General features: G+C 35.8%; 2 protein-coding genes and 1 long non-coding RNA gene across 4 annotated transcripts; 1 reads left to right on the top strand and 2 right to left on the bottom strand.

Moving 5' to 3' along the window:
* Positions 1-793: 793 nt before the first annotated feature.
* Positions 794-9,507, top strand: LOC126715497 (uncharacterized). Its single transcript, XM_050416119.1, has 11 exons — positions 794-1,243; positions 4,048-4,170; positions 4,308-4,404; positions 5,029-5,064; positions 5,661-5,848; positions 7,166-7,268; positions 7,653-7,834; positions 7,919-7,996; positions 8,249-8,351; positions 8,434-8,527; positions 8,962-9,507. The coding sequence occupies exons 1-11, from the start codon at positions 942-944 to the stop codon at positions 9,324-9,326; spliced, it is 1,671 nt and encodes a 556-aa protein (XP_050272076.1). The 5' UTR covers positions 794-941; the 3' UTR covers positions 9,327-9,507.
* Positions 6,207-6,960, bottom strand: LOC126715498 (uncharacterized). The gene is made up of 2 exons (XR_007651871.1): positions 6,610-6,960; positions 6,207-6,530 (listed from the first exon to the last, which is right to left on the bottom strand). It is a non-coding gene; the product is annotated as an uncharacterized LOC126715498 (long non-coding RNA).
* A 1,327-nt stretch (positions 9,508-10,834) lies between the features above and the next one.
* LOC126715496 (protein OS-9 homolog) lies at positions 10,835-15,513 on the bottom strand. 2 transcript variants are annotated; one of them, XM_050416118.1, is made up of 8 exons: positions 15,327-15,513; positions 13,806-13,882; positions 12,751-12,954; positions 12,470-12,541; positions 11,763-11,878; positions 11,558-11,624; positions 11,367-11,473; positions 10,835-11,212 (listed from the first exon to the last, which is right to left on the bottom strand). In XM_050416118.1, exons 1-8 carry the CDS (start codon positions 15,406-15,408, stop codon positions 11,056-11,058), a joined length of 882 nt encoding a protein of 293 aa, XP_050272075.1. In that variant the 5' UTR covers positions 15,409-15,513; the 3' UTR covers positions 10,835-11,055. The 2 variants fall into 2 exon arrangements, with proteins under 2 accessions (XP_050272075.1, XP_050272074.1); XM_050416117.1 differs by having other exon boundaries at positions 13,806-13,885; positions 15,327-15,512.
* Positions 15,514-16,416: the final 903 nt, after the last annotated feature.

Below are 16,416 nucleotides of genomic sequence, written 5' to 3'. Positions count from 1 at the left end.
ATAAAATTAATATCTTTAATTTACTTCTACCTGAGAGTCTTTAATCACATGAACACAATCCGCCAGGCAGCAACCTTCAGAGTTAAGGAAATTGATAACAACCGCAAAATCTCCTTCAACCTCAGTCACATTGGTGTCAATCTTCAGAGCAAAGACAATGGCTCCCTTCAGGGTTTTGAGTTTAGGGTTATAAAATAGAGTCGGGGGTTCCACCGTTTAAGTATGAATTATTTTTGTTATTTAAATAATAAATAATATATAAGGTATAAAATCTAAAATAAAAAGAAAAAAAAATAATGGTGACGTGGAATAATAAATATATAAGGTATAAAATCTAAAATAAAAAGAAAAAAAAAAATAATGGTGACGTGGAATAATAAATATATAAGGTATAAAATCTAAAATAAAAAGAAAAAAAATAATGGTGACGTGGAAAATTGTGAGAGTTTTAGAGGCTTCGGTTTTATATATATATATATATATATAATATAATTAATAAGATTAGTGAAAATATTATTTAAATTATTTTTAATCAATAAAAATTGCCAACACAATAATAATATGTTGCACAATAAATTTTTTTTTTTTTTTGTAATTTATCTAAATTATAAATATTTTTAGATTCTAGATTATGATATACATGGCTTTTTCTGCCTTTTTTTTTTGGTTGTCTTAGAGGACTGACAAGGCAAAGGAAGCAAATTCGGTTCTTACTTTCTTGGCGGCTAATGACTAGTGCGTTGTGACACATCACAAGCACTGTATAAAGTAGTAAAAACTAAAAAGCAAAAGCATATCATAGTAGTTTCCAAATACACAGCTATTGACTTAACTTAATCCCCAAGCAAATTCCTCGCAGCTTTGTTCTCTCAACGACTCACATATAAGGCTAAGGCCTATCCAAACACACTAAATCCTCTCTGACTGAGTGTCTTTTCTCGATGGCGAAACTGAAGATAGCGGGCACATGGGCAGGCATACTAGAGGTTGAATTGGAGGAGTGGACTGTACCCATGTTGAGAGAAGAGGTGGCGAAGCGATCAAGCTGTGGCGCTGAGTCGATCAATCTCATATGCGCAGGCAAGGTCTTGAAAGATGGCGATGGGACTGAGAAGTTGACCCAGTTGGGTGTCAAGAACAACGCTAAGATACTTGCCAGTCGGGTCTGTGTTGAGGAGGGAAAGTCTTTGGGGGTGGAGTTGATGGCTGAGGAGGAACGCTCTAACAGACTCAGCCGAGTCAAGTGAGTATTTTCCAAGCTGTTGTGATTGCTTTTTTTGATCATGGGTTTTCTTAATTTTGACGAGAATGTGTGTTGTTTGAGTTTTTTGTGGGTGCTTGGGCTTGCGTTTGGATTGCGTTTTGTGATCATGGGTTTTGTTGATTTTGATGAAAAGGAGATGTTCTTATGCTTTTGCGTTTGTAGGAAATGATTTTGATTTTGACGAGAACGTATGTTGTTTTGATTGTTTGTGGTTGCTTCGCAATGCGTTTAGATTGTGCTTTGTGATCATGAATTTGTTGATTTTGATGAAAATAGAATGTTTTTCTGCTTTTGTGTTTTTTGTAGGTAATGTGTTCTGGTCATTGCATTTGATAGAGAGAGGGTAAATGTTTATCAATTTTTTATATTGGTGATTAACTCACGCTCTCTATCTTTAATTTGTTTTCTTGGTATAATGGATTTCTGGTTTTTCAATGAGCAAGTGTTCCTCGTTTAATATTTAGCTGGCAACTTAAGTTCTAATTCAGGTTTTATCTATTTGTTGGGTTTATAGGGGTTGCAGCGTTTCTCTCCATTATTTGTTTTGTTGTCTTTTGGATTGTTAGTTTCGATGGATTAATGAGATTTACATTACACTATGACTTGGGAATTGAATTGCTTAAAGAAAATTGAGTTATAGTGCATAACCGTTTTATGGTTGTTCTCAATTTAAGGACTAAAATTTCTGAAGAAACACTGTAAAATTTCAGTGAACTTGGAGGTTTTTGTTTTGGTATTTTCATAATTTTCTGGTGCTGTAGAATCTGTCGAAAAGAAATATAGTTTTGAATGTTCTTTTTGGTGTTGTTTTGGTATAAAAGCATAAGAAACTTTTCACTACTAGGCCTAATTGTTTTATTATACACAGTTGAGTGAAAGTTGTCATCTTACTCTTTTATTTGTAAAATAATGAAAATCTTCTTTTCCCCTCACCTTTGCTTTGGAGCCAAACTCAAAGGTGCTACTTTTATCTTCTAAATTTAAGATCATATGCTCCTGTTAATATGGTTTACAAAGCGTTACCTTAGGTGAATAGGTAGGTTGTTCTGTATCTTGATATACCTGGTCCTTGGACCTAGTACAATAGTTCAATTGTTTTTAGGCTGCCTTGGATTAAACCTACTGCAATAGTATGTTTTCCATGAACCTGTTAATTGCAAAAGGAGTAACTGAAAAATATTTTTTAAGACTTGATAATTTGTGCAAATGCTTTGGAAAACATTAGAGAAAGCTGGTTGATTGACCAATCTAGTGCACTATGACCTTATATATTTCTCCCTGACTTGCCAAGCATGGCCCAATATTTTTAATCAATTGCCACATGTGTAAGTTTCTTCATAGGGTACTCTTCATCTGCAGCATTGCCTCATGCCTTAAATTAACGACATACTCTTGACTAAAGGACCAAAAATAGGACACATAGACATAATGGGCCTTTCCATTCCTTGCTTTCTCCCCTCCCCCCCTTCCTTGATATGATTTTAAACCTCTTATTTATTGCATTTTCTCTCTATTGAGGAAAAATTTTGATTCCCTGTCTTAGATTTTAGGGATTACAAAGTGAACATGAATATAGAGTAGGGAGAATGATGAAAAAAGTAGCAAAGATCCTGGACACTGTTGTTTGTCCAGTCTTCTTACTTGGGTGCTTTTTACATTTGAAATATTTTCGTCTCCCTCAACCAATCTGCATCAGCATATCTCTCAATGAGATTGCAATTCATTTACTGACTTGCATTATCTAAAAGATTGTATACCACACAAAAGTCTCCTGCTTCTGTAAGTGTCTAGGAGAGGTGATCAGTAAACATTCTTTCCTCCAATTTTGGAAAGGCTGATACTTGGCTCAAACCCACAACATATGGCTTGGACAGAGGGCACATTCCATTGCAACAAGGTCCAACTATAATTGGATTGCATTATCTGTAACATGATTGTAACACCTAATCTTTTAGGTTTATATTGGTGGGCATACATAATTTGATTTTTCCTTGTTGATGACCAAATGAAATGATGATACACACTGAACAAGCAAAAATAAGAATTTAAATAAAGAAATAAATAAACCGTAGACTTCATTATACTACCTGAGGGTGCTTGGAATCACCACCAAGCTATAGAGAAACATCTCTGAACAGAAATACTGTTCAAAATTCACTACTCAAACCTATTCCTGGAGCCTCTTTTTAAAAAGCTTCAAGAGTTCATTGAGTCAAAATTACCTTCCATATAATCCTCAACAACATGAAAGTCCAATTTTAAATTTTCAAATAGGACATCAGGTATCTCAAATAAGTAACATTTGAGACAATAAAATTTGAACTAATTCTGGCACCTTTCTCTGCATCATTCTCCCCTGATTGAAGAAAATTTTACCTTGAATTTTGATGTGTTTAAGAATTTGAACTTTTGCACTTGACACTTGCACCAACTATTGAAGAACTTCTAGTTGTGGTAAGAACAAAAAAGCTTTCTGTTCCACCATATTAAATTTAAATGGATTGATAAAATCAATGGATGGAACAAATGATACAGCCTTATCTTGATCTATTGAAAGCACCATCATATTAGGCTATTTCACTCCATGCAAGTCAAAAATTCTAATATGAGATCAGGTATCTCAAATAAGTAAAAATTTGAGATAATTTTCGCTGCTCTCCCTGCATCATAGAGATCCATCTGTTGTTTATTTTGTTGCTTTGTGTGCATCTTTTCTTCTTTCTAACTTGTGGGCGGCTCCTTTTTATTTACATATTTTTTGGTTGGTGTCTCTATCACAACAGGGCAGCTGCCACAGCACTGGCCAAAAGGCATGCAGATGGTTCATTACCAATTGAAGACTTCAATATAGAACTTGAAGATCAAAGTGGAAAGACAGTACATTTGGGATCTGAAACTGATCAGCGGTATGATAAATAATTAGATTTGGCTTGTAACATTTTGAAAGTGCTGCTAGATGTGAACAAGTAATTCCTTTGTTGAGGTATTTAAGGGGTCTATGATCCCGTTCTCGATGCTGAATATTTGGGCTATTATGTTACAGGGCAGTCATGATGGGCCTGATGCTTCACACAAATGCAAAGCAACTAATTAGGAGGGAGAATTACAAAGATGCATTAGAAGTGCTTACCATGGGAGAGGTCAGTTGCAGTATTTTTGTAAATGGTGAATGCGATTGAATTAGTTGCATAGTAGATTTTTTAACATAGTAGAATCTTTTAAGGAATAATAAAATTAATCTGATGTGCTTTCCATGATTTTGAATTTTGGATTTTTAAAATGTGAAAAGAGTTACCCCTCTCTCTCTCTCTCTCTCTCTCTCTCTCTCTCTTAAAGGGACTAAAAAAATGCAATGCTGTATATTCTTTGACTACCTAAGACCCCCAACAGTTGTCAATTTGATGCATCTCTTGAGATCTATGTCAAAACGAACTAATCAAATGCAATTTTTAGTAAGTACTTCAGTTCATGACCATGGGGGATATGTATCGGCTCTAAAGTTTAAACCCTTTCTAAGGTTTTCGCCCCTTATCAGTTGTTTGTGATTTTTTTCAGTAATCATATATTATCATGCATACCCATCTTAATCATTGACAATCTCCTCTCTTTCCTTTTTTTTTTTTACCCTGAATCTTGATTAATTGATAAATTTTAACCTTACACTAACCACTTTTTGTCCTGTTTGCATGGGAAGTTGGTTATGGCAATGTTCAGTAAAGTATTTTCCTGTGAATAATCCCAGTTGGTTTAATTCTTTCTTGTAGGAGGCTTTCTCTCTGTGCAATTCAAAGGTCATTGAGGTGAGTGAGCTGTTCTTTCTTCTATATTAATATGGTCTGTTGATAGAATTAAAATTATTGATGACAAATGACTTTGCGAGCCATTTGTGGTGTGGTGTCTTTTGTCATTTAGTTGAAAGAGCTGAAAGTTGCTCTGAGTTACTGCATTTTAAAGGAAACCATTTGGCTGAGCTGCTTGCAGAACACGCATTTTTGTATATAAATTGCTTGTGACCATCAGAGTCAAAGTTGAGTTTTTGAAAATTCAAGGAAATATGTTTGCTTGGGTTTTTAAGTAAGCAAAAATAAATGTATTTCTTCTTATTTGTCTTTACATTTGATTATGCACCAGTTGTAAATAGTTGAATACCCAAGCTTTCATGAGCTAATTCTCAAATTTCACTCAACGAGACCTAAGTTACTTTGTGCATCTTAGAATTTGAAAATACTTAAAGCTACCCTATGTAAATTATGGCATGTTGAATTCTTTGTAGAGTCTGTAAATGTAACATCATCAATTTCATGCTGTTGACATTCAAAACTCTTGAGAAAATTTCAGTTTCTTTGTTGTTATAGAGTATCCTCTGTTTTATGTTGATGTCTCGTTTGCTGTTCAGCTGATTGACAATGTCCCAATACTGCAAATAGACATGGTGTGGTGCTATTTCATGCTTCGAGACATCAGATGGCTCTCAGTGGCAGGAGCACGCCTGGAAAAGGCTAGAGAAGGAATTGAACGTGCTCATGGGAAGGACTCCTCTCGTGTCACACTCCTCCAAGCTGGTCGCCATCCAGAGCTTGCAATGTGAGTATTCATACGTATGCTTTTACTTTTTAGGGTAAATTACAGTGACCTACCCTGAGGTTAGGGGTAATACCAAGCACATTCAAAGGTTTAAAAATGACCAATTTGGTCCTTAAACACTAACACTGTGTAATGCCGTTTGTTAACTCTCTCCCAAATAACTTTCTAGTTCATTTATATTCTTCATTTCTTCATTTTCTCTCTTCTTTTCCCAGAACATAAACTCCTCTCTCTCTCTCTCTCTCTCTCTCTCTCTCTCTCACTATCAAGCTCAAATCAGTATCCAAAGGTTATACATGACCATGTATTTAAGAAACATTCAAAAAAAAAGCTCACTAAACTTGTACTCATTTTCTAAAACCATACATAGTCTCATTTGGAAAATAAATTTACAGAGCAATAAAAAAAAAAAAAAAAATCTCACTACAATGATCAACCCAAGTAGATCCGGCATCACACAAGAGAATCAAACATAGATCAACTCAATCAAACATAGATCAACTCAACCAATCAATCATCCAACATCCTCAAACAGACCCAAATCAAAAAAATTTCAAAACAAAACCGTGACCCACAATGGCAAGCATCATGTGACCCAGCAACCACCGTCCACCACAGCACCACTTATTGCTACCCATTTATCCTCCTCAAACCCAACCATCCAACATCACATGATTCATATCTATCAAAAAAAAAAAAAAAATCACACGATTCATAGCTCAAACCCAAATCATATCTTAAAAAAAAAAAAAAACCCATACCCACAATGGCGAGCTCCAGATTGTGATCTTGCAACCACCACCCACCACTCATCTCAACCCAGCAACTGCCGCCTACCACTCAACTTGACCTAGAAACCACCGTCCACCATCCTCCTAGATCGCGACCCAGCCACCATACTCATAGATCACAACCTAACCACCCAGCTTTAAACGGCAGCGTATGGCATGAGTTTTGTGAGTAAACCAGATCTGGAACCATTCCAGTGGCAGAGTTGTTGGTCCTTTATTGAGTCTGAAACCCTTATGGCTTGAGCTTGAGAGAGAGAGAGAGAGAGAGAAATTTTCTGGAGTGAAGACTGAAGGGAAAGAGAGAAGAAAAGGAAAAACAAAAAAAAACAAAAAAAAATGGTTTATTAGACAGTGCACAAACGGCGTTAGTGTTTAAGGACCAGATTGGTCATTTTTAAAAACCTTTGGATGTGCTTGGTATTACCCTAAACCTCAGGGTAGTTTATTGTAATTTACCATACTTTTTAATTTGTGAGATTCTTGAATATGCAGTGTGAGCTAATTTATTTTAATTTTCTGTTTATAGACATTTAAGACTGGAGTTGCTGGAAGGGGTGGTGGCATATCACAGTGGTCAGTTTGATAAATCGAGGAAGGCATTGACCTCTGCACAAGCAAAATTCTCCCAGGTTAGTTGAATGTGTAAATAGTGCTTTTGGATTTGTAATAAATCATTTTGAAATGTTCACTGCATTTACAACATCCATATGCATAATACTTATGATTTTTATACAAAAATTTGTCACTTACCATATTCGTTATTTTGTGTATAACTATAGATATTGCTTTAGCTGTATCTGGATCATTATTAAATTACTTTTTGGTTATTGCCTAAGCTGTTCATTTTCCATACTCCCAATGTTTGATCTCTAGCAGACCACTCAATAAGATTCAAACCTAGATGAGCAGCCCACTCCCCTCAAATCTAACCTCCTCACCTTTTCAGATTCTGATATTTACCTTCTTTTTATGTTTCTCTCATCTCAATTCCAATCTTCTGTTGTTGATTTCAGTTACAGGTGCCTGATGAAGCCTTATCACTTGTTATGAGCATGGGTTTTAAAGAACGTGATTCAAAAAGAGCGCTGAGAATGAGCAATCAAGATATTGGAAGTGCTGTTGATTTTCTGGTTGAGGAAAAGGCAAAGAGAGCACGAAAACGAGAGGAGGATTTGAAGCGAAAAAACGATATAACGTGGGTGTGACTTGTTAAAATTTAACTCTGGTCTTCTTCTTTTTTCCTGTCAGTATTTTTATTTAGAGCTCAAAAGTTTTGCAGGGAGCTAAAAAAGTATGGAATGACACCCTCAAAGAAAGCTGTGGATCTCAAGATATTGAATGAATTGGTTTCCATTGGGTAAGATGCCAGCCAGAATTACTTTTAGAGTTCAGGGTTTAGGTATAGGAATGTTACACTATTTTAATTTTTAATTTTTTTACTATCAAAAAAGAATAGTGTAAAATTAGGATAGCTTGTTGCTGTCTGATTTTAAGGGAACTTTATTAAACTGCAGCTTCAGTGTGATGCCTACTGTCCATAACCAAATAGGTGAATAGCAGAAACACCCTTATAGTCACTAGTCAAGCTAACAATCGCTTGATTTGGCAGGTTTGAGAAGGAGCTTGCAGCTGAAGCCCTTCGAAGAAATGAAAATGACTTTCAGCAGGCGCTGGATAATTTGACAAATCCAGAAACTAATTCTGCCATGCAGGTCACCTTGCAGTTTCCCATGAAATAATTTTGGTTTCAAGTTATCTCATTTGTTTATCAGTGCTAACATTCTTCCCTGCCAGGTGGACATTGAATCAAGGAAAAGGAAAAGGCAGCAGCGAGCATCAGAAGCTGCAATTGAACAGCTTGTACTTATGGGCTTTGAAAGATCAAGAGGTAACTTATTGAAGAGTACATATTGCAGTACCACTTACAGTAGTGTTTTTAATGTTTATTTTCCCTAGGTCATTGATTGTACCCCTGTTTTTAGAAGACCTGTTACTTTGGGAAGTAAAGTCACATAACCGCCTTCATTAAATTCCCTCTTACTGATTCTTCTTGCCCTATACAAGATAATACCATAAATTTTACTGTTGTTTTTAATCCCCCAAAATTTAATATATTTGTGGAATTGAGACAAGTGGAAAACTCCTACAATTTCCACCAAATTGATTGTTTCCTTTAACGCTGGGTGAGAATTAATTTCCTGCATTGAAACAAATGTTATCAAAAGCTTTAGTTAATTTCCTGCATTGAAACCACTCCCACAGGGTTAATGGGTAGCCATTCTTTAGGGCAAGCAGCAAACTGATATTGTTTCTTGTGTGCAGTGGTTGCAGCTCTTCAGGTTGGTGGCACTATGGAGCAAGCAATGCATCTACTTCTCTCACAATCTGAGTCGAACCCCTCAGTTGCTGCAGACAGCAATCTAGAATCTGAGCCAAACCCAACGATTTCTGCTGATAACAATGCGAATTCTTCCATTCCAATAATTCCTGATGCTGGAGGTCCTTCAACTGCCAGTGAAGTAGAAGAGCGGGATGTAGAGATGGAAGATGAACTTGCTGATGAACTAGCAAAAGGAGATGCTTTAACAGACTATGACATTGAAGTCACTAAAGAAGGTGAGGCCATATCTGAGTACTTGGCTATTCTGGAGTCAGCAGGCAATAGTGAGAAGGCACCATGCTGCTAATGAGAAGATAACTCTAGGCAATTCTGCATACTAGTGTCTACGTGTATAGTGGGATGGTAGATATCGAATCTGCTTAGTTGTCAAAAGTTGTAGTCATGGTACATTAGAATTCTACTAATATCAAAGTTCTAATTGTCGTGACATTATCATTTTTCTGTCAATGCATTATATTTTATCCTGATGTGATGGTGGCCTCTTATTTTCTTTTTCCTTTTATTTTTAGGTGTGAGTGGTGGTTTTATATTTTATCTGATAAGCTTATATGGTCCAAGGCATCCTTACTTAAAAGCAATGAGTTCTTCAATAATAAAATTTTTTTATTTTTATTTATTACATCCAATGGAGGCTGCAAGGATTGAAAGTATTCTGCTTGAACTGAAAACCTACCCTTGCAAAGCTGTATTTACAACTTAAATAGCTCAAAGTCATCAGTTTTCTATCTATTCACATGATACTTGAGGGGAGTGGGCAATCATACTTCGCCCTTTGAACCATTTAAGTTGTCAAATGAACTAAATGAAAAAAAACAGGACAGGCTTCCATCACAAACAAGAGCACAAGAAGGGGCTTAATCTGCAAGTATTTTCTCTGTTGAGATTCAATATCCCAGGAGTAATCTTTATTTAATGGCGCCCTGCTCGTGCTCATAAAGCAAGCATCATGAGCTGGGTGATTATAGTTGCTTCTGCTTAAAAATCAAGCCTCAGGAGTCTAGGTTTTGAGGGTGCAATATTGAGACTTAGCTTTCCCTCTAACCGCAATATAGCCTGCAACTACAGATCACAGATTAGTTTCTTTCAGAATTTTGAGCAGGTCACAAACTAGTTAATACAGAGTTTCTTCCTCTGTAATAACATCAGGCAGATAGCTAAGAACTCAGCCATGCTTGTCTCATAAACAATCTCAGTAAGCACTTTTTTTTTTTGGGGAGGTGTGGGGGGGGGGGGGGGGGGGGGGGGGTGTGTGGGAATGAATAAGCAGCTTTATTCAAACCAATAAAACAAACACCCTAAGCAGGAGACACATTCAGTTACAAAACAAGACTCTTCCACCTAAACTACTTATCTCAGGATAGTTGTAGGAAGTGAAGGTTTAGTTGTAGAGCATTAGTGGTAAAGAGCTTTAAAGCTTTTTTAGCGCATTCCTGATGCAATGCCAGACATGCCTTCAATTGATCTACATTTTGACCTCTTCCTGCTCATGACAGGATAAGCATTTCATACTACACAAAGCTAAGAAGCTACTTCATAGAATCAAACATCAATTAAATCCCATGACCATTTGTGCATATGAATTATGCCCTTTCATATCTTTCTAGGCAAATACCAAATGCTATTTGGCTGCAAAGGATATACATCGTTCTAAGAAGGTCAGAACACAGAATTGAACCAAGTATACTTGTTTGAAGGAAATTGTATTGTATTATGCATTATTAGTTCCAGCTGGTTTCCAATTCTTAGAAAATTGAGGGGGAGAGAGAGAGAGAGAGGAGAATCTTCTTGGAGAGCTATCCACAAGTATGATGAACTTTTTTTTAATTGGAGAGTATGATGATCTTAAACAAAAACCTGGAAGGATCGATTATCTTCGGAAAAAAAAAAAAAAAAAAAAAAAAGGAAAACCTATCTATCTACTGCATTTATATGCAAAAGAAAGCAGAGAGCCATACAACAGTCATTCTTTTGACTCATTTAATTTGTATCGACAAAGCTCTATGTATCAATGTCTGTCACTCTTTTGAATCATAACTAGAAGGAGCTTCATCGTCTGTGACCATAAGAATCTGCTTTTCTTTGGATTCTTCCCCCACTTTTGTATCCTTATAGTCTTTAGGAAGCACATTACAGTTAATGGTGTGCCACACTGGTCTCTCTTCTTGGAACAATCTGCCAGGTCAAAGGTGATCATCAGACCATGTAGAACACCAGGCACTTTTAGCACCATAAAATGATATGCTTCCATCAGAAAAGAAAACACTCATATTTTTCTCTCATTTAATTTGCACATTATATGGAGAGAGAGAGAGAGAGAGACACTTACGGGTGCTTGCAAAGCGTTGGGCATTGAACCGTAAGTGCATACTTGCAAGTGGACAGCTCTGTAATAGAACTAATCATAGCTCTGGTCTCTGCACATACAAATCTCACCTGCAAATGAAAACAAGAAAAGATTGAGCATAAGTGAGAAGGGAAGGAAAATTGAAAGCCACTTGATTTTCAATTACTTCATACCTCAGTCTCTCGTGGCTGATTGGTAAGATCACACATGGTTCCATTTGTATACTGATGAGCATGATACCTACATGAACCATTTAATACAATAATCAGTATCGACTCTTCCTCCTCTTTTAGTTTTCTAGGCCAAAGCCCCTTTTTAATTAAAAACAAGTTTTCCCTTGTACCTAACCTATCAATTATCATATTAATAAAAGCATACCTTTGAGATGCATCTTTTGAGTGGGGATCTTTCAATTCAGAAATATCAGAGAGATTCTGGTTGAAAGCAGCTGTGGCCTCCGCATCGTACTGACCTAAGACAAACTCCTGAACCTCCTGTAATGAAAGAAAAATTTATCTTATTAGCACATGATTCTAAGAATTTTCAGGTCTTCAACACTCAAATAATTTCAATAAAGGAATCATGATAACTGAAATTTTCAACCAGCTAGTGCTATTGCTACTACAATTGCTGCTGCTAAGAATGATACTGCTACTACTACAATTATCACTACAAGGATGGTTACAAAATGAAATCTTGGACAGATATGAATCCAATCTATTTGAAGCTTCAGCAATTAATTCATTAAGTGGGATCCACCAAAACTACAGTCATAGCCCAAAAACCACCAACCAAAAGTTTATTAAGATACTGTTTATTGGATTCATCACATGCATATTACTGTATTAGAGCACTTCCTCCCATAAAACCATCATGCTCTGATTTAATAACATATTACCAAAAACACACAGTGACAAAAGCAAATAACAAATAATGGCCTAGTATAACAGAAGTGAATCTATTTTTTGGCTAAGTAATTAAGGAGGAGGAGAGAAGTAGATGAACGCCTTATAGGCGTAAGCCCCAAGCCCACCCCAGAAGGAGTACTCTAGGAGATGAGAACCTTAGAGCCACTTTAGGAATACCTTTTCATTCTCCAAATGAACTTGACGTAACTTTTTCTGATAGCAAAATTCATATGACCACCAGCCTTCTTGCTGCATAAAGGATTTGGTAACATTAGAGGATAATTCAGGTAGATGCAGGATTATTAAAGCAGGCATAATTCACAGAAACAAGTATTGCAACTTAATGCGAGCTACATAATTCCAACAAAGAAACAAGTATTTTTAATTTAAGTAACTTTAAAAAGTATCAGTCAACCAAGGCACACAATCAAGATAGTTTTTGGGTGACAGATACTAACTCTGATCAAGCATCGGTCCTTCAGTGCTTCAAGCAGCTCATCTGGTGTCTTTAATTTAATTCGTTTTTCACTTTCCACTATCATGCTGCTTGTGTTGTGCCTAGTAACTGGCTTTCCACTCTTGGCTTTCTCCACCTTAGGCAAAAAACATAAAAAATTCTCCCCATTTTTATTGGGCATAACCACAGACTCCTGATCACCATCCTGCCAAATAAAACGGGCCCAATTATTAGATCAAACTTTCACAGTTTGTACTTTCTCTTCTTCAATTAACATAGAAACAATAAATTTTGGGCACAAAGAACTTGGAAGGAAACCAAAAAAAAAAGTAATCTGTGAACCAAAAATGTGATCCTAAGGTCATCTGCTAACACCATCTTTACAAGAAACTGACCAAGGCAATCTCATATAGCAAAACTTGACAGAATCACTGACTAATAAAAAGCCAAGCCTGTAATAACTGCATAGGGAAAGCACTTTTACCATGTTCAATAAGGTTAAGCACCTTAAAGAGTAACAATGGCTCTCTGTTCAAACTTACTATTGCAAGAAAAGAACAAAGTTACCTCACTTTCATATCTCACAAATATTTCTGCTTTCATGATAAAAATTATTATCCTAAGGTTTATGGTAGCAGAAAAGAGCACTAATTGGGCTTCTGTTAATAAGATATTTTCTATTGCAATAAATTAGAAGAAAATACAAGCAGTACATGTCAATTAAATTAAGCATTGTCCACAATCAACTTTAACTACTCAAAAGGGTGACAAAAATGCCTCGTATTTTCTACTGGAATAAATTCGAAGAAAATACAAGAAGTACATGTCAATTAGATAAAGCATCATGCACAATCAACTTAATTACTCAAAAAAGTGACATCCAAGTAACAAAAAATGCTTCGTAGATTAAGTTTAAACAGTCAAAGAAAAAAAGGAATCTCCAAAGTCAGACCACAAACCCAAAATGGCTACTTAAAAAAAAAAAAATGTATTTGGAGCATCCATCTAGCTAGGACCAAACAACAAATAAATTTAAAAGGCTTTTAAACTACTTACAGGATGAAAAGGTGAATCTTCTGGATGGAATTCAATCTTATACTTTGGTTCACGGAAGCTGCGACCAAATGTGCCACCTGCTGATCAAAAGTTATTGTAGTAGAGATAAGAACATTAACTTGGAGTGCTAGAAATAAATTACAAGAAACCAGACTTTCGGATTATAGCCAATAACAGAGACAAGAAAAAGTGGTTGGAGACACAACTTCCACATGAAGACCTGGCTTGTACACCAAGTAGGAAAGAAACACATATAACAATCTAACTGATACACCCACATGAATCATTAGGCCTTTGAAGCCATTGGGACTGTAACTGCCACTTCAATACATAGTCAGCACCTACTACAGCCTTTCTATGGCTGAACCATTCCATAATGTTCCCAAAAGTCCTTTTTTCCAGCTCAAAGATATTGATCCTAGATAGTTTATTCCACTCCTTAACACCTTGTCGTCATAGTTGCACTATCTATGATTTTACTGGTCTTGGATGAAATAAGCATGCATTAGCAGAAGCAGCCAGCCATTTCTTAACATTTGGGGCTTCTATATGGATCAAAATATGATCCATCATTCTATTCCAGCTCTCAGATTGATGCAAAATTCCTACTGAGCCGATTGGTGTCATGTGAGGGATCATCAATAAAACTTGGCCCTATTTAGTAGACCATTTAAACACTAAAAAAGATTGTAAACCCCTTGGAAATGTAAAACATCATACTTTGAACCACTAGGTCAATAATATAAACAATTAGTGACATATATAGTTAACTTAAAGCCCTAAAATTGATTAAGCCTTCAAACAAGGCCCTCCAAAGCACATATCATTCTCTAATCAGCACGAAACCTATCACAATTAAATTCTGAAACGCTCTAAATACCCATTAGTTACTATGAAAGATTTCTCTCTAGTCTACATCCCTTGCTCACAAGCCATAATACGACTCCTTCAGCGAGTCAAATAATAGATGAACTGTCCTACTCTCTTCTTTTTAATTAAGGACAAAACATAAGTACTGTTCCTTAGATGCAGTACACTAGGTTTCCCAATTAAATTCAAACACGCAATTGGATGAATTGAATTCTCTTCGGGAAAGATAATACTGTTTGTGCTGTATTGATCAATGCAGATAAGTGTGTGAATTTTGGGGAACCTAATATAATGTACCTAAGTTTTTCCCTTTGAAGCCAATAGGATTATTTTGAAGCAAAGCAAAGGAACTTGTTTTGCAATCATTAATCACCACAAATATTCCTATAAACCCTCTAAATGAGAAAATAGTATGTGCCTCACTTACTTTAACCCAAATACCCCTATGAGACTTTCCATGGACCCAGAAACGCATTAACCCATAAACGCCTGAAATTTCTACCAAAGCAATTCAAAAAAAAAAAAAAAACCCATCAAACTAAATTAAATAAAAAGACAGTCTTTGTAGCTAATCGATGAAAAGTGAACCAAAGAATTTAGAATTTTTCTAGAACAAGTTGAAACAGATACGAAATCAAGTTCAGGATTTACCAACTTGGGCTGAGAAGATCTGATCGGCTAACACATGGTGATACAGAGTGTATGAAAGTAGGATCACCCACAACACCTTCATCTTCTTCTCTCTCTCTCTCTCTCTCTTTATCTGTAATGTTTTGGATTTTCTTAAAAACCCCGAAGAAGAACTAGGAAGACGAGGAAGGCTTTTGCACTTGAAGATGGTCTGGTTGAAGGTGCAATTTAACTCCACGCAGACAAACCAATCATATCCCGCCACGTCAGACAATTTATATGAGTCGTACTAAGTACTAAGTCACGTGTTGTCTGACTTGTCTCTGTTTCAATACAACTCTTCTTCCTGAATAGTTTCTTTGAATTCATTGGGCTTGGAGACCCAATGTCATGTAGTACGGTCCATTAATGTCACTGGACTTAGGCTTGGTTGTATAAATCGGAATCCTGCACAAAAAGAGATCTATGAACATGTCAAGTAAATAGTGTTGCTTACTACTCACACGTGCTGTAGAGGATGGCAAAAACACCCCACCCCCCACCTAATCCGCTCTGGCCCGCTTCTTCCCACCACAAAATGGTTATTGGGCAAGGACAGGTTTTGTTCCCCACTTCACCCTGCCTCGTCTTTGCTACAATCCATCTCAAAATATACATATACATATAAATTATAATTTACTCCTTTCTATACATATGTTAGTTATAATTTATCTCTATATATGAAGAGAATTCAAAAATTTTGTTACGATTTTAAAAAATATCAAAAATATCATTAATCTAATTAGATAATCTTTATTTTAAAAAAAATAAAAAATTGGGTTAAAATTGTAATTCAACAAAATTCAAAAAAAAAAACTTCCAAAGAAGTTTTTTTCCTAAAAATTAATACTCACTAAACCCAACAATTTACTCCATTTCAAATCCTAAATTTTAGTTTCTTAAAAATTTCTTTCCATGTAACCTCATTAATAATAGATAAATTCAAATTAAAAAATTACATTTAGCTTAAAAAAAAAAAAAATATATATATATATATATATATATAAAGAGTCTCATCGCACGTGCAAAGCTCGTGTGATGAGGTTAGTTTATTTTATACATATTCTACTAC

This window comes from Quercus robur, chromosome 2 (genome assembly GCF_932294415.1).
Source record: "Quercus robur chromosome 2, dhQueRobu3.1, whole genome shotgun sequence".
Taxonomy (NCBI): domain Eukaryota; kingdom Viridiplantae; phylum Streptophyta; class Magnoliopsida; order Fagales; family Fagaceae; genus Quercus; species Quercus robur.
The sequence above is the reverse complement of the archived record's forward strand: the minus strand, read 5'-3'. Positions and strand labels throughout refer to the sequence as shown.